Genomic DNA, 18,083 nt, shown 5'->3' with positions numbered 1-18,083 from the left:
TTTTGAACTTATTTTGAACCATTTCATTCTGCTAATGGTATACCGTTAGCAGAATGAAATGGTTCAACGGTTTTGGCAGTAAAATACTAAAAAAAGCATTCTATTAGGCTTCTCGATGTGGCTTCTTGCAACTGTTAAGCTTCTTTTGTGGCAAAACATCGCCTTGTTTGTTCACGGGCTGCCGTTCCTGTGTGTTGATGCGCGCGTTTCAATGCAAGGTTAAATAAAAGCTTCTTCGCGCTGCTGCATCGCAGCTTCCGTCACCCGTGACAACTCATCTCCGACAAACTGTTTTACCTCTCTATTATGGTGTAGACCTAGCCCGGGACGGTTTAGTTAGCCTCCTCTAAAATGTGGATGACCTCAGTCATGACGAGTCCCTATTGTCACTGCTTCGCCGCAGTATCCTGCTAGGCCGGTGCCTCCTACTTAGACAAATTTTTCAGGTGAAAGCGGTCATTCGGACGAGTTGCTTAAGCCATACATTTTCTCATCACATTGCCTACAGGGAAATCTGGTGCTGCTGCGCTGTGGTGTGCATGGGAATGCCGGTATATTATGACTTCGGATTGGCATCGTTCTTGGACAGCCAGGACACCTTGAAGACGCGCCTGGCAAGCGCCGTTCCGTCTGTCACAATGACTCATTTTCTACTAAAACAGCACGTAAAAAGCTGTTTTAGTTTTATTATTACACAAAAACATGTTTTGTTTAACTATGAGAACTTGTTATTCCATGTACAATTATATGATACGTAAAAAGTATAAGCGGGCCGCTAAAGTAGGAGAACAGACGACAAGATTCGCGCTCGCTTTGAAACAGTTTGTCGTCGTTTCTTGCTTTTCTTCGCTTGGTCATGCATTGTAGGTGAGTAACGATGCAATATGCGTGAATTGAAACATTTTATGAAGATTTCACTTTAAGAAAGCGTTATTTGTGTAGCGAAATCTACGTTCTAGGCGAAGCCTCTTACAACACCAGCCAACATGAGCCTCGCAAACACATATACCGTCATTCCAATGACGGCACGGCGCCCCTTAAGAAACTTCCATAAACGGTGACGCCAAATTTCCCTTTAGGTGTTGTAGTCAGAAACTCTATCGCTTAAGCGTTCCTATATAGTCCTCTGCTCTAGAAGACACGGACAGAGAAAGGCAGGTACCATACAAAAAAAAGAATTATTACGAAACAATACAGGCGCGTTATATAGAAGACATTCATGGTATGCGCACTCAAAGAGCGCACTATTCCTCAGGTACGCGATTTCTTAGCTGGAAGGCGGGAGGGAATTCGCATGCTTGCACAATCGAGACGGGTGGTTGCACGAAGCAAAACAACGACGTAGCGTGCCGGCTATCGTCATTAATAGTTTGTTGTTCCACGATATCGTCATATTTGTGACATCGACCGCTCTTGAGATCCATGCCTTCTGGGGTTTCTTGACTGACCTCACATTAGTTGATGAAATCGGTTTCTATGGCACGTTGAAGCAATACTTGCATAGTAGAAATAGGACAAGAAATACGAATTCAATGTAATAGCACAAATGCCCAAATATAAAGCAACGACATCTTTTTTTTTAACCATCCTCAGATCATTGGCACTTAGGCTATGTTCCTGTTAGAAAAAGGTTTGCAAGATCCCAATTCTTCGTGTTAAAAACATCCTGAACACGCAGAGACAGTGCCTCGATGAATCTAGAGAGCCCTCAAAAACAGAGGCGTCGCCTTGGGCAAATCGACGTTCGCTGTAGCAGATACTGACCGATGGCGACATCGAAGAGTGCGCCGCCGATGCAGCTGAATAACTGCGACTGCACAGGGAACATGCCTGCTTCCACTGATGTAGAATCTGCACAGACGTCAGCGTTCATATGAGTGGACTGTCCAGAGTAAACACCAAAGTTTGATAGCAAAAATGCGAGAGGAACACATTTGGCACTGGTTGTCTTTTTCCGGCTCAAGTATGATTGCTTATTTAGCATGGGCCGATACGCACAGCCTCCATTTGCATAATATCCGTGCTACGTACCGACTTCGAGCCATGTCTAGCGCTATTATTGACACGTTAAGCCTATACCCAATCTAAGTATTTTTTGTGTGTTTAGCAAAAATGGTTTGTCATCAGCGCCTAGTTTTTCTATACCAAAAGTAGCTGTTAAAAATATTTTATGTTTGTGGTATGATTTGGTATCGTTATGCCAACTTGGAGCACCAATATAGCGGACAAAAAAAAAGCAACATGCTGAGAAAAACGGCAGCTAAGTTATGTTACGGTAGTGGGTGACTCTGGTATGTATGTCGTTACGGAAGAATGGTGTAGCACAAGTTCCTGTCTATGTGGCCCTAATGCCATTATTAAATTTTATTGTAGCGCGAAGAAGACAAAAACAAAAGAGTTGAAAAAGCTTCGATTCATAACGCATTTCCGATTACAAAGGTGCCGCAAACGCTAAGGCTAGTAACGAGCTAACCTCGATAGGTAGGCTGCGACACGCTAGCGGTAAGCTATCCGCAACGGCAAACTCGCCTATCGCGCTGTTTAATTGTTTACACAAACAGTGCAGATTTAGGCAAATCTGGAGCCCTATAACGTAAAACTATTCCAATATGTTTCTATTCCGATCTCCTGACGTCAAATTTGCGTAACCACCAACGCAAGCACCGGGCGGTCACCCGCAGGGTTGTCTAAACAGACCAATCAAACGCTCTCCTCGTTTATAGGAGGTCACTTTTGTTTGCTTGGAAAACGAATAACATTGCCTACACTGAGCGGCTTGTCGTATCTAATTGGCTGACAAGAGGCGAGGAGAACGTTCTAGTGGAAAGGGATTCATTGGGGCAGAGCCAGTGCACTGAAAATCGATAAGCGGATGAAGAGGGTGGTGCCGGCGTCTGCGATTGGTCGGCTTTCCCTTACTTAGCTTGTGGTGGCTGGTCGAAAATCATGGCGGCATGCAACGGAAGCTTTAGAATGACGCTAAAACTGACCCTCAGCAAAGAAGAGTTGGCAGAATGAGGTGCTAAACGTGCCGAAAGGGCTCGAAAACGTTACACGGCCACGCAAGAAGTTTTATTATACGCAAATACACCCATGCTCTCCGGCAGGGGCGAGTAGCCAGCGTCTCAGCGATTGGCGGCAGCGATCTTTTATTCCTTTCGGAACGGGGCAGCCTGTGGCTATTCCGAAGAAAATTCAGTTTTGTTCCGCATATTAATGCATCTTTATCGTGTACACGTCACTTTGACGCGGCGAGTTTGTGCGGTTTTGTGACGTCGCGTTACAGGCAGGTGAAGTGGGTGCAGTCGGAAAACTTTTTACCAATAGACGAGGGCTAATGGTTAAGAGGGGTCGAATCAGAAATAACTGCTTTTCTTTTTTCTGTCAAATCATGTATAATCAGTGTGTACACATCATATCAGATGGGCGTGGTCGAAAAAAGTTTTTTACCAATCGTGGAGGGCTGATAGCAGAATTGGAATAGAAAAATTTAGAATAGTTTTACGTTATAGCGCCCCTGGAAACCAAGCAAATGGGTTGAGGCTCTGTAGGGGCAAGCCAGCAGCAGGAACCACAAGTTTTTCTTTTTTTTTTTTCGCGAATCTAGCAACGCAGCATTGAAGCCACGTCGCTATTACCGACGAATGATCAACACGGAAGACAGTCCTCCAATATACTCTTCTGCTCTCGGAATTCAAGTTCATCAGTGATCTGCGAACGTGCAAGTGTCGCGTGGATAATTTTTTTCTTATTGTTTTGTTGCTGTAGTTAGAAGCGTCCACTTGTAGCGAACATTGTTTAAAACCAGAAACTTGCTGCAGTACTGCGGCACGCACTTAGCCAAGACATGTAACAACTCTAGCAGTCAAGTGGCGTTGCAATGTCACTTTAGCTTTAGCCTCAGTTACCCAGTGGTAAGTGACAGTCACTGCTATGCGCATATCTGTGGGAAATATTCGCCATGAAGGCCGACTAGATAAGCAATATAACGAACGACTAGATAAGCGATATAACGAACAAGCTTTATATTATCAAGAACTAAAGAGCACTGTTTCTATGAGTAATTAACTCGTGAGTAACAAATCCCCGCGCATAAATGGACGGTATCGCTTCCTCGTGGGATGTAGATTCTATATCGGCGAAAGGGAAATTAACATATACTAACGGCTGCCTTACCCTTGAATTTCACGATTGGAATATGGTGTTCAAACTGGGACATCCAAAACAGCACAGCGAATTCCTGCAAAACGAAGAGAAGTTCTTTAGGATTATGAATGAGTTACGACATGGTATGCTTCAATATACGGGTATCACAGCTACTCACGCTCGAAAACGAATTCAGTGAAGATGTACAGATGCTTTTTTTTTTTTTGCAATGTGTTAAGCAAATACACTTAGCTATATTTGGTTGGCCGGTATTCAAGCTTAACGCACGGTGGCATACAGTGAAGGGTGTTCGCCTCTGCATGGTGAAGCAAGTAACTGAATAGCAGCACATTACATACCCCAATTTCTTGCAACCACGCCTTTTAGGTGGCGCAACGAAACAACGCGATCGTATGCGGCCGCCACTTAAGGCAGAATTCTAGGCATGGCGATGGTGCATGAATTCTACTGGGGAGGTATTCTGTAAGAGTCCACATATACTGGACATGTCCAGTTCTTCTGTTGCTGAAGTGCAGATTGGCTGCAGCACCTGGGCGCTGCGGACGCGAAGCCGAGCCCAGCCAATCAGAACTGCTTACAGAATACCTTCCCTGATGTAGCAGACCAACACTTCTGCAAGCTTTCAATGCCCAATCAACACGCGAAAGCATATCCAGCATCCAACATACAAAAATCAGTTGGATTGCCAAGGACGAATAGGCCTTGCCGCATTAATAGAAGCATAAATTGCTCTTGCAGAATTCTGTCCCGGAGGGACCGCGTGCTCTCATGGAATTCGACTAGCGAGGGATCTGCCTGCGCGTACGCTGCCTTATTCGGGTAATGAGGAGTGCAGGAGTGTTGCACGAATGCTTTGCACACAGATGCAACTTCCGAGGGGTATCTAAATGCTATCAAAATTAGCACAAGTTATCAAGAAGGCGCAACCCTTGAAAACTGAACATGGGAAGTATACATGAGCAATGCATCAAAAAGAAACATAATGACATTTATGGCTACTTTAATATCGTGTTCTATTAAAACGCGTCACTCCGCTCATTCAGTGCTTAAAAAGTTAAGATCTGCTATTCTTTTTCATAATTCTGAGTCGTACCTTCCATAAAATGTTGAATTACAAGACGCGTACCCTTACATTTCTTGCTTATGTGGCGCGCTAATATATTGTAGCGAATGTGAACAGCGAGGAAGCTTATGTTCTTCGGCGTCCATACTTTTGTATGCGTTGTAAGAATTTTGCGTAATATACATAATTTCGCGGTTTAAAAATATTAAAGAAGCATAGCCAGTCGAGATAAGTACCATAGAGGAGGCCAACTTGCCGATAGTCTTCCGACGACTGGAAAATCCATGGCTGTATCTGCTTGACAGGGTTAAATGAAGCCTTAAAATTGCTTCGAGCAATGAACTTTCTGCATATTTCCCTGCTTGACATTTTGAAGACGGTACCTGTAAAGCATTCAAGCAAACCTGCAACTTACACCAAGGCAATTAAAAAAAACCCTTAAGTGCCTCCGAAAGCTAGGTTTCAGTCAGCCTGCGAGATAAAAATGTAATGCTGTCCAAAACTGCATACGGCCCTGTATTTGACTGTAAAGCATTACGTTTGAGAACTTTTACAACTTCAGTGCTTCTAATACATGTCCTGTACCATAACCTTTTGCGCACGCCCCACTACTCCGACTAGACCCCATTTCCCTTTCGCTTGTTTTCTTTCCCCAACGCACAAGAAGCCATCCTCGAGGTTCTAAATAGGGTGTATCCATTCATTCTGCCCAACAGTGCTCTGCTTGCAAGAGAGTAAGAAAAGTTGCATTGATGCGCATGCTACGACTAAAGAATAAAGCACGTCGGCCACTTCTGCACACTGCAAGAAAAAGACTCAGATATGCTGTGCGTACCTTGAGACGCCGAAACAAGAAGGTACAGGTCCTGCGTAGTAACCTTGAAAGGCTCCAAGAAGAAAGTTCTGCAACAGAGGCGACTGTCCTTGAAAAAAAGGTAGCGCCTGTTCATTCTGTTTTGGTTATCTATACCCAACACTCTTTCTAAATAAATGTTTTTCCTTTTCTAGATCTGTCAGCTCCCCAAAAAACAGCAGAATACTGTGCGAACCTGCTTTGAAGCCTCCAAACGACGGTCCCTCCATGGGTACAAATATCGTAAAGAGTGGCTTTTAGAGTGCATTATTCTCAGAATGAAGAGCCCTCGTTTATATGAGCATTTGAGGTGCCACCAAATCCTAGCACTCCCCAGTCGTGCTTGCCTACAGAAATGTATAAAGGTTTGTGTCGTGTTTCAATTTAATGCAGAAGCTACTAAAGTTCTTTTTTACATTTACAGGTGTAAACGAACTTCAACGCTTTCGTACGTTATAACGCCCACAACTTAAAGAAAAAAACGGGTGGCGAGAATGAACATTCCGAGGGATCCTAGCAGTTATCGCGTTGACCTCGGAGAAAATAATACGATTGCATATAAATCGTGCAAAGAGCATTCTACGATAGATAAGCTCCCCGCTGATTTGGTGGCTATATGGAATTTCTAAAATGCGTGCTCGCTTTCTGCCAGCAGAAAACTCGGTTGTGTTACCCCATATTCGAAAAGCGCATGATAACCGTAGCGCAATACCATCTTTGCGATGTCTAAGGGACTGCAGTATTAGCTAAAATTTCTAAAACTCAATCAAATGCTTTTCCACTACAGCATTCCCTCTAAACACGCAGCGGACGGCCGCGCGTGCTGACGGCGCCCCTGACAACAGCGCCGCGCCGCGGCTTTCACGCGAACGGGGGTCAGGTTTTCCTGGCCGGTCATCACACCTCCCCTATCTAGACACCATAGTTCTAAAGACGAAATGGCCCTCCTTCACATCGCTAAAGTAGAAGAAGCAATTGCATCTCAGAATATAAAATTTAGGAATCTGCCTCAACCATTCCTAGTATTGAAGAAGGCTATACGTTTGCTCCTGGACATTCATTAACATTACTTTTTTTTTCCGGCAGCAGCCATCTTGTTTCTCTGGAAATTTATTAGAGGATACTGAAGCACTTCTCGTCACCAGAAATCTACAAAGCATTGCTTCGGTAAACCCCTGTTGTACGCACTATAATGTTTTGCATTCATGATCAACTGTACTGCGTTCACTGGGCAAGCTTCCAGTACTTTATTAAATTTTCTATTGCATTTTGTCAAGAAAAAGGTGCGAGGATGTGTTGTTCAAGTAAACAGAGGTGTCGCTGTCACCTGTCACCGCAATGGCAATGGCTAAAAGGATTACTGGACTCAGCTTACAAAGGAGCGAGGAAAGAAGGAGGTGGAAGAGTGGGAAATAAACGCTTTGTGAAGGCCGCCAGCAAAAGGGCTTAGGCACCCGACCACGTGCAATACATTGCGTTTGTAGATTAGGACACGTAGAACGTCAGCGGTCGTAGGGACGCCATCGAAAACCTCTGCTTTCAAGTAATAAGGCTCTCATTTTCTCTCTCGCAACAAATGTCGTTTCTCCATGATCCCTATTTAGAGCAGGACATGTAACTACATCGACCTGCAAGGAAAAATATTATGGGGACTAGGCAAGAACGCGCACTTTAAATGATTCCTGGTGCAACGTCTCAAAATGAGCGTCTCTAATTAACACCGTATTTATGCCTAACGCCGAACCAACGCATCTCTCAGCCATGTCGGCCACCCTTGGCTTGGCCATCTGACCTCCCCTTACGCCTTCTAAGCTTCTCCGCACCACGTCGCTCAATGCCATTCTAGACTAGGTTCTAACTAGTTACCTGATGCACTATCTAATTTGCACGATTCAGTATCGAATAGCAAAGCCAAGTGCTCCTCGAGATGTTCACACGCGCCGTGTCATCGTCTCAGCGTCTGCTTACCATCATGTCGATAGATGGGCCATGGTTGGTAGAGTGACACAACTAAGGTTCAGGCGTCGTAGCCGTGAGCTGTGTTCACACGAATGCGACAGAAATCTTTTTCATCAATTCATAGAACCCTTTCTATTTAGTAGTAATGGGGAACCTGAGTAATTCATTCCATGTGATGTTGAATTACATAATGCATACTCTTAAATTTCTTATGTGACTCACTATTTCTGGGTAGCGAATGCGTAACAGCGAGGAAACCTGCGTTCTCCAGAGTAAATTTTTTTTGCCTGCGTTCTAAGAAATTTCAGTATCCTATATAAATCGCGATCAAGAAATTGCACAGGCATTGCCAGGCGAAACAAGTACCATGCAGGAGGCGAACTTACATTACATTACATTATGGGGTTTTACGTGCCGAAATCACTTTCTGATTATGAGGCACGCCGTAGTGGAGGACTCCGGAAATTTCGACCACCTGGGGATCTTTAACGCGCACCTAAATATAAGTACACGGGTGTTTTCGCATTTCGCCAGGAGGCGTACTTGCCCATAGTCGTGCGATGACAGGAAATCCATGGCTGTAGAAGGCTCAGCGATTTCCAAGCCAGGTTTGCCTGAAGCCTTAATATTGCTGGTGGCAATGAACTTTCGGATGCCATTCTTGAAATTCTGTATACGGTTTCTGTATATATACGTAAAGTTACGTGTACATACACACCATAGGTTTCCGGAGTTACACAATCAGGCAAGCCGACAACTGACACCAAGGCAATTAAAAAAAACCCTTGAGTACCTCCGACAGATAGCTTGCAGTCTGCTTTTAAGAAACAAAAAATGTAATGCTGTTCGAAACTATGCATACGGCCTTCTGTTTGACAATAAAGCATCATGTTTCGAAACTTTTGTGACTTCAGCGCTTTAATAAATATCCTGTTAAACCATAACCTTATGCGCACATCCTACTCCAACAAGACCCTATTTTCCCTTCGCTTGTTCCCCCTCCCCCCAACACACCACAATCTTCGAGGTTCGAACAGCCCTGCATATCACATCACTTAGGGAGGTAAAATTGTATCTTCTAACATAAATTTTAGGAATCTGCTTCCGCCATTCACAGTAATATGAAGAAAGCCCACGATATACGACCTCTTCTCTCCTGCTCACGGCATTCACGAAGCTCATCAGTGATCCGTGAACGTGCAACTGTATTGCCGCGAGCCTTTCATTTCGTGTTAACGCTCGTTGGTGAATTGACGCGTGTTTAATTTCTTTCGTATTGTTTTGTTGCTGTCGTTACAAGCGTCCAGTAGCGGCAAACGTTTAAAATGGAAAACTTGCTGCACTACTACGGCATGCACTTCAAGCAGTGACACCGTGGTACTGTCGCAGTCAATCGGCGATGCACTTCCATTTTTAAGAAACAACCGCGGCGCTGTGCATATCTGCTGGAAATATTGGCCATGAAGGCCGACGACATAACGGATATAAAGAGCTAGTTTCGTACTTTAACGAATAAACAGCCTTGTTTCGCGGGGTAACTGACTTGTGAGTAACAAAGCCACACGTATAAATGGGCAGTATCGCTTAATTCGTGTAGTGTAGATTCTATATTAGCGAAAGGAAAACTAGCATATACTAATTGCTGCCTTACCCCGTGGCATCCAAAACTGCACAGCGAATTCCTGCAAAACGAAGAGGATTGAGTTCTTAAGAATCATGAATGATAATTGCCCCATCGTCTGCATTAATACATGCGTGTCAGAGCTGTTAACGTTGGAAAAGTAGTTCACTGGAGATGTGTAGATGCTTTTTTTGTTGTCCGTTAAACATTTCATTTTCAAAAAGCAATTTATGTGACGTAAGCAAACAACGCGGTCGTTCATTGCCATCCTACAATATAGATTTCAATATTTTGAAATAAAGGCGTGAAGGGAATTGCCAAGAACGAATATATCTTCCCGTATTAATAGAAACCTATATTGTTCGTGAAGAATTTTGCCATGGAAGAACTGCGTGCTATCACATATTTCCGTTAGCGAGGGCTCCCCTTGTACGCTGCATGATTCCGGTAATGAGGCGATCAGGTGTGTCCTACCAATGTTTTACGCACAAGTGCAACCTCTCAGAGGAACACAGATGGTATCAAAATTACCGAACATTATGCGTGTCGCTCTTGGAAACTGAACTTGGGCAGTTCAAATGAGCAAGACATCAGAAAACGAAGGATGATGTTTCTGCTCAATGTCATGTTCATTTGCACTACACCGAACAGGGGTGCTATAACGTAAAGCTATTCCAAACTTTTCTACTCCAATTCCGCTATCAGCCCTCCTTTATTGGTGCAAAAAATTTTCGGGCCACTTCGTCCGTCTCTCACGCGACGTCACGAAAACCGCGAGAACGCCCCATATGAAGTGATGTGTGCAAACTGATTATGCATGATTAGACCGAAGGAAAGAAAAATTTCTCATTCAATGCCCTTTTTGCCGTAATACTTTGCCATTGATCAAACGTGTTCAGACTGCGCCCACTTTGTCCCAAAACGTCACAAAACCCCGAAAACTCAGCGTCAAAGTGACGTGTATGCGCTAAAGGCGTATTATTATGCCGAACAAACTGAATTTTCCATTGCATTTTGTCAAGAAAGAAGCGCCGTAGTTCGATTTTTATGACTGATGTGATGATTAAGTAAGCACAGTTGCTGCTGTCACTAAAGAATGCGAACATGGCAAAGTAATGCAAATAAAATGATCACGTGACTGAATATACAAAGCAACAAGAACAGAAGATGAAAAAGTAGGAAATCACGAGGGCTCTTTGTGAAGGACATCAGCAAATGGAAGGCATCCCATTGATTGCAATACGTTGCGTATGTAGATTAGGACATGTGAAGTTACGGGACATGTGAAGTTACGGGTCTGCACGGAGAGGCACTGTCAAGACATATATCCTTTCCCGTTTATTTGCAGAATAGCATGCGAACGGTCGTACGGACGCCGGCGAAAACCTCTGCTTTGAAATAGGCTCTCGTTTTCTCTCTCGCAAGAAATTTCGTTTCTTTAGAGCAGGACACGTAAATACATCGATCTGCAAGTAAAAACACTATCGAGATTGGGTGAGAATATCCTCTATGAACGATTACTGGTACAACGTCACAAAATTATCAGCTCAAAGTCGTCATTATCATCATGAACATCAACAGCGTGTTTAAGCCTAATGCAGCACCATCGCCAGCCATCTCAGTTACCTTGCCTTTGTTCTGGCTGACCTCACCTTACGCCTAATCATTTCCTAGCTTCACCGCACCACCTAGTTCACTGCCGTCCCAGACTGCGCTTCTCTTCGCACCCATTCTCTAAGGTAATGCATCAGGGGTTACCCCACCAACACATTTACTGCACGACTTCATTTATTCTTATTTTCTACAATACCGTGTTTCACCAGTTACTTGCTGCGCTGCGCCGCGATGTGCTGCACTGAGCAGTGCGCCTTGAAATCCGGGAACTATGAGATGCCGTCCTCTCACTACAACGATACACGCACGAACACTTCGGTAGTCCGATGAATATAGCAATCGAATACGTGTGCCACGCCCGTGATGTTCATCCTTCGCGCTGCGAAAGCGGTGAGGAATGAAGCACGCACCTACCCACTCGCCAAGTCTTCTAGCGCCCTCTCGCTGTCGCCTTGCTGCTCCCGGTCGCCATGTATGGAGCGCCAGTCCGGAAAAAACGAGTTCGTACGTCAGGCGGTGGACTGCGGCCTTTATGCCTAGAAAGACAACACACTTTTTCAGCTTACATAAAGCAGATAAAAGACATGCGAATTGACCAGTTTGGTAGTAATGCGCCTTGACGCGCTGGATAAAGTATAACCGGAAATATATTGGACCTTTAAGCCACGAACACGTTGAAAGAGAAAAATGTAATAGAACAAATGGCATAAACAAAAATGTTTACTTACATGCTGCGCATACTGAAAACGAAACTATCGTGTGTGCAACCTTCAGTAACATTGCTAGGAATCAAGACGTAGGGTAACTGAATACTGCTGTCACATCACGTCATCTTGGACTTCTAAGGCGACATCGAAAGATGAAATTTGTACCCAACTGTGCGACTTCTTTGTCCCGTGCTGCACAGCTTCGGTGGTCATCCACCCTCACGGCGGGGAATGGCTTGTGGTTTTCTGTTCTGTTAGGCAGTGCCGTGTGGGTCACTCGTTGACTCGGCGCTTAATGCTTCACTTTCAAGGCTCACGCAACCATCCTCGTGCTCGTGCAACCCCTTCAGCCTCTCGTCATCTTAACAGGGCTGACGCATCATCATCACCACCATCGTCGTCGTCGTCATCATCATCATCGTCATCCTGTCTTTATGTCCACTGCCCCCAGGACGAAGGCCTCTCCCCGCGATCTCCAATTACCCCTGTCCTCCGCCAACCAATTCCAGCAAGCGCCCGCGAATTTCCTAATTTCATCGCTCCACCTACTCTTCTGCCGTCCTCGACTGCGTTTCCCTTCTCTTGGTATCCATTCTGTAACCCTTAACAGAGAGAGTGTAAGAGTGGGGTTGAACATCAATATGCAGAAGACAAAGATAATGATGAATAGCCGGGCAAAGGAACAAGAGTTCAGGATCGCCAGTCAGCCTGTAGAGTCTGTGATAAGTTTACCTAGGTCAGTTAATCACAGGGAACTCTGATCATGAGAAGGAAATTCATAGAAAAAAATGGGTTGGATCGCATACGACAGACATTGTCAGCTCCTGACTGGAACCGTACCATTATCTCAATTTGATTTTCATTTTATTTCCTAACGACCCCGTAGTAGGGGTATTACATAAGGAGTGCGGACACAACATATACAAACAAGTGTTATAATGCATTCAATAAAAAGGTGTTACATATTGAACGAATTGCGAAGAGCAGGTGATGGAAGGTATACAACAGGAGGTGTACAATCAGTGAATTTTACCAGTGCTGACATACGGGGCAGACACTTGGAGACTGACAAAGACAACCGCGCAAAGAGCAATGGAAGGAAGATTGCTAGGCATAATGTTGAGAGACAGAGAGACAAAAAGAGAGCGGTTTGGATCAGAGAGCAAACGGGTATAGATGATATTCAAATGGACATCAAGAGAAAAAAAATGGATCTGGGCAGGTCATGTAATGCGCAGGTCAGATAACCGTTCGACAATTAGAGTTACCGGACAGATGACTCATGCACTCACGGTATTCGCGCATTTGACAAATTACAAGGGCACGCACTGAAATGGCGAGGACTCATGGTTTTGGACAGCTGTACTTCCGCTGGGTGATAATGACCAGGGACTGAGCCCATGACGAATAGATTGGCCTCTCGTCAGGTCAACTCCAGTCAGCCTGGTTACTGCGTCGAGTTAGATTGGTGGGAAACGGCGAAAAATGTGTGGGTGGTCCTGACTGGCCACAGCCTCCCACGCGGGGCAGAAAGATGGAAAGCCCAAACTTTTCACCTCTCGTCGGACACTCATTGTATAAGTGAGATCGAATATGCGGCATTGTGGACATGTTGGCGAGGAGTGGCTGGATGCATGGCTTCGAGCTCGCGAGGAATTACACGCGTCAAATGCTCCTGAGCAGACATGAGTTCCAGGTGCCTGGTCTTCAAATGAAGGTGTCGTGGCCGTATTTGGTAACCTCATGAAATGCTGCGAATTATGAGGGCTGTTCTACATTCAGCCAGTTTTTGAAGATTGCTTCGACTTAGTCAACTTTTCCAGATCAGCAGGTGAAACGCATCTCCAGTGCCCTTCAGAATGCGGTCAACATTTTATACCTCGTCCATGTCAAGATTTTACAGCAAGAGCGTGAGCATACTTTTAATATACGCCAATAAGCGTATATTTATCAACCTTGCAACATTCAACGGCCGGTCGAAAGCACCTATCATGTGAGCTGGCGCCCAATAGCTCTTTCAAATTGGTCACAATGCTTCTCTCGAGCGTCTGAACTGGTTTTATACTCGTGCGTGTCGTACCAAAGTTGCCCTGTGCTTCGAAGCTAAAATATGACATTTCCTAACATTAGCATTGCGTCCTAATGCTTATGGTTGCACGCTATTGCACTCAAAATAGAAAATGTGGTCTTGAACGTCATTTTCCAATCGTTCTATGCATTCCTAAAACATTTATTGTTAGATATTGAAAATAGCTAAGTCAAAGGTGCTGCTTTCTTTAACATAGGCGTAAACGGCGTTGTTACTGATCTTTCAGGGATTTATTGTCTCGTTTGGACGGGAACACCATATATAGGGTGAGGTCAGTAGCTCACAATCGACCCTCCAATTCACGCTATCCTAACCTTCTCGTGGCAGGAGGAAGGCTCTGAAGAATGCAACAATCGGTGACGAGGTCATAGCGGCACCGCACGTGACCGATTTTCGCAGCGAATCCTGAAGGTACTCCTCGCCGGTGCCCAGTCTGCACAGAAACGGCAGCATTGAAATAAAAAGCCTCCTCATAAGCCCATAATTTTTTCTTTGTGATCAATTTAGTAGATACTAACCATCAGTGTCACCATCGCTGACGAGCAGACAGCGGCACATCTGCGGAACACGCCACTCACAGCCATAACGGGTGGACAGAGGGCGCTTTAATCGACGTGCATGGCTATGCCGCAACGTTGTGGTCATTCATGCACTTGACCTCTGCACAGGATCCAGGCAAAGGAAACAATGTCAACCAGCAGAGCGCAGCCTGAAGCTATAAACTGTAAGTACAAAGAATTCAGCCCAAGGAATTTGACGAAGTTTCGCACAAAGAACACCGCCGAGAAATATAGCCTTGGTAAGCCAATGATCCGGCCGTTCAGGCAGCATTCAAATACTGAGCTGTAGAAGTATTTCTGAAAACGTCGTCCTGGTCATTTTTCCTTTCGCAAGTTTACCGTACTGCGAAAAAAGAAAGATTGAGACACAAGCAGCGCTAGTAATTCATATGCATGAGAGAAGCCAGAGGAAAGACAATGGCGTGCGTCCCGTGCCACCAACCGCAGCTGCCATGACCACTTCAACTTTCACACGTCGAGGATCTATGTAAGCCACCCCGCTGTGTGCACTGTTATTCTCTCCATTCTCAAATCAAAATTCTTCACTCGTGCTGTAAATAAATCGCTCAAGTTTATTTTGCGATAAGCAACATCTCGTCCCCGGCCGGGTCTGCCGACGCACACTGCTCGTCGTACTCGGCCACCTACGACACAGCGACATCGGACGACAAGCAAAGGATGCGATTAACGAGAGTCGGAACGAGAGGCATTCCCCACGAAAATTTGCAAGGCATTCGCATCTGCCCACTTGGTCTCAAAACAAGTATGAAGCAATATCTAGTGCACATGTCCGGCTTCCGTCAAGTTCGAAAAAGTTCAGCTTTCGCTGCACTTTTCGTTATCAGGGAGCGCGGGTTTCTGACGTATACGGTTGCTTATTCCAAAGATGAAGAGACGTACCGAGTTCATGACGTGTTGCTGGGACGGCCCACAAGGCGCCCGGTATGGCACCACGAAGGTGCTATGTCTTGGCGAACAGTTCACCAGCAAGTGGATGTACCAACAGAGCTCCTCGAGTGAGCTGCTAGATCCTGCATTTGTTAGAGCGGAATCGCGTTGCAGCAGAGCTTCAAGCTGTGGCCAAGAAAAATGATGCCCGCATAGCAAGACCAACGCCTACCGACTGCCTGCTGGAATACGAAGTAAAGAGTTCCTGAGTCTGACTATTTTACATTTATAGTTAGTCACATCCGTTTGATGAGCGCTTTCTGCAAAACATAAGTGACGCAGTCGGTGGCCAACTTTTTCTTTTATTTCTATTTTTTCTTCTTTCTTGCGCCAATGGCTATCCTGGTAGATGTAAATTTTGGTCGCCTCTTGGACCAGTGCATATTTGAAGGTTACTGAGAGGCATTACGCCGTTCGTGGCCAGTGATGATCCTGGCAAAATATTTAATTCTATTTCATGCAGTGATATCGTAAAAATAATGTGCTGCTGTAAATGTTTTTGTTTTCAGTAACAAATAGTTCAAGGTTTCTCCAGCGCGCGAGACTTCGAGCTCCCCCAAGGAGTTAGACGCACCCTTGAGCGTGACAGTTTGTTCCCTGGGTAACATCCTAATAATTGAGGTAAGAAGTTGCAGAAAACAGCAGGCTCAACTTGCAGCTGCGCTGAGAGATGGTGTAATTGAAACCTGTGCATGGAAGTGCTCTCTCGGCTATCACTTGGGGTTACCTCTCCTCGAAACTTGAGATGCTCTTCTACGACACCAACTAAACGCCTACGGACAGTCATCACGCTTTCGTCCTTGCGTTTTTGTCCACTAATGTTCGTAAACTCCAAACACAACCCTAAAGAAGCGGTCGACATATGGCTATGCAATCTAGATTTGCATTCAATGTCATGAAAGTCGGTCTACCATTGGGACACAAAGCAGGCAAGTGTGAAATGACTTAAGTCCCCAGCAAGTAGATCCCTCCCACATATCACTCCCAGAAAAAATATCGCAATATTTTTGCGGAAGCGATTTGAGCGTGTCAATGGTAGAACCACCACAGATATTCGGCCAAACATTGTGCACGTGGAGTAGCTATTCTAAAGGCGCACGGAATGCAAGCGCCCATCAAAGGGTAACAGCAACATCTGGTAGTAACGACGTTTGTGAGTAGCAACGTCTATGAGTAACGAAATCGATGGGTAAGAAATCTACGAGTAACGAGATATATAAAGATAAAGTAACGAGATCTATATATATGAGTAACGAAATCTTTGTAACGAAATATGCGAGTACCGAAATCTATGAAGGCTTGCTTGCTCACCAAGATCCATATAGCGTTGATTGTGATGAGTGCTGTGCCGCTAACGCCACATACATAACAGGGCAGCACCCCAGCGAAGAGAAAACGAAAGAATGTAATGTTGAATCTTCAAGCAAATTAAACACGGGTGCTTGGAAAGACAATATATGGAGTAACACTGAACTGAGCCCACAGGCAGCTATATGTTGCATTACCCAAAATATCTGCATCTGCTCCACCATGACGTCATCGGTCATTTCGCGCTAATATAGCTTATATTAGTTTTGAAACCGCGTAGTGTCCACAGTGCAGGTGTCGACCACGTGTATTTGCATATTGCTTGCGTAATGTGGATGCACGCATATATTCTGCTTTCGAGAAAAATGCACGCATAAATCTAAAGGAACACTGTGCCTGGCAGCTTTTGCAGAAATCACCCGCCTTTATCCTGCATCTTTAATGCACATTTCTAGAAATTACAAGTAATACATGAGTTGTACTCACCTAGTTCTATATATATGCAAAAGTGGCGCGTGAAAACGTCAGGGGCAACTTTAAAGGAGTTCTGCGATCGATTTCCACGCGAAACGGTGAATACATTTTAAGGAACACAACAGTTTTGACGTCCCTTCCTACTTCCGTCGATTTCTATAATATCAACAGACAAAGAAGACGTCCATAAAACTTTCCAAACAGAGAATGAAGGTTTTCAGGCAGAACATTCGCTTATTTCCAACTCGCATGTCTATGGACACTAAAATTTCGATGCCTATTTCTATTTCGTCAATGCCTGTAGCTACAGAGGGAAACCTGGTGCCGCCACAGTTAGTCCTATAGTGCCGTACATGTGACAGCTGCACCAAGCATGCCAGGACGACTTGTCCGATTTCCTCTCAGTTACAGAGCAAACTAGGACGGAAATTATTTTCACATTTAAGTTTGTCTCCGGTTACGACGAGACGCCTTTCCAGAGAGCAGACCACCATCTTTCATGCCCAGCTGCGCTCTTCGTTCGTTCTGCCGGTTAAGGCCGAACTACACGTACGCGCGTCATGCATGCGTAGATGCTGCCGCGCAGATCGTACGCGTCGAAAGACGGCAAGAACATAGAGATCCACAGACAAAATACAGGTGCTCTGACTGCCTGAAAAAAAAAACGAATGACACAATGTCTACCAAGGCCTTTAAGCAGAGACGGAGCCCGACACCCAA

The 18,083-nt window shown here is 44.9% G+C and overlaps 1 protein-coding gene across 3 annotated transcripts; it reads right to left on the bottom strand.

Annotated features, from left to right (window-relative positions):
* Positions 1 to 66: 66 nt before the first annotated feature.
* On the bottom strand, positions 67 to 16,461 carry LOC140219891 (uncharacterized). 3 transcript variants are annotated; one of them, XM_072289992.1, is made up of 9 exons: positions 15,534 to 16,461; positions 14,592 to 14,733; positions 14,388 to 14,506; positions 11,692 to 11,813; positions 9,694 to 9,724; positions 6,066 to 6,133; positions 5,467 to 5,613; positions 4,177 to 4,240; positions 67 to 1,851 (listed from the first exon to the last, which is right to left on the bottom strand). In XM_072289992.1, the coding sequence occupies exons 3-9, from the start codon at positions 14,440 to 14,442 to the stop codon at positions 1,709 to 1,711; spliced, it is 630 nt and encodes a 209-aa protein (XP_072146093.1). In that variant the 5' UTR covers positions 14,443 to 14,506; positions 14,592 to 14,733; positions 15,534 to 16,461; the 3' UTR covers positions 67 to 1,708. The 3 variants fall into 3 exon arrangements, with proteins under 3 accessions (XP_072146093.1, XP_072146095.1, XP_072146094.1); XM_072289993.1 differs by lacking the exon at positions 67 to 1,851 and having other exon boundaries at positions 3,579 to 4,240; positions 15,534 to 16,460; XM_072289994.1 differs by lacking the exons at positions 5,467 to 5,613; positions 6,066 to 6,133; positions 9,694 to 9,724 and having other exon boundaries at positions 15,534 to 16,460.
* Positions 16,462 to 18,083: the final 1,622 nt, after the last annotated feature.

This window comes from Dermacentor andersoni, chromosome 8 (assembly GCF_023375885.2).
Source record: "Dermacentor andersoni chromosome 8, qqDerAnde1_hic_scaffold, whole genome shotgun sequence".
In the NCBI taxonomy this organism is placed as follows: domain Eukaryota; kingdom Metazoa; phylum Arthropoda; class Arachnida; order Ixodida; family Ixodidae; genus Dermacentor; species Dermacentor andersoni.
This window is presented reverse-complemented; position numbering and strand designations above follow the sequence as displayed.

Excerpts from the sequence above, each read along its gene's own strand:
- LOC140219891 (XM_072289992.1), bottom strand. The coding sequence starts at position 14,442 with ATGACCTCGTCACCGATTGTTGCATTCTTCAGAGCCTTCCTCCTGCCA. Across the intron at positions 11,814-14,387 it reads CTTCCTCCTGCCACGAGAAG|GCATAAAGGCCGCAGTCCAC; the intron begins GTTAGGATAGCG and ends TTGTCTTTCTAG. Across the intron at positions 5,614-6,065 it reads TCTTGTTTCGGCGTCTCAAG|GTACCGTCTTCAAAATGTCA; the intron begins GTACGCACAGCA and ends AATGCTTTACAG.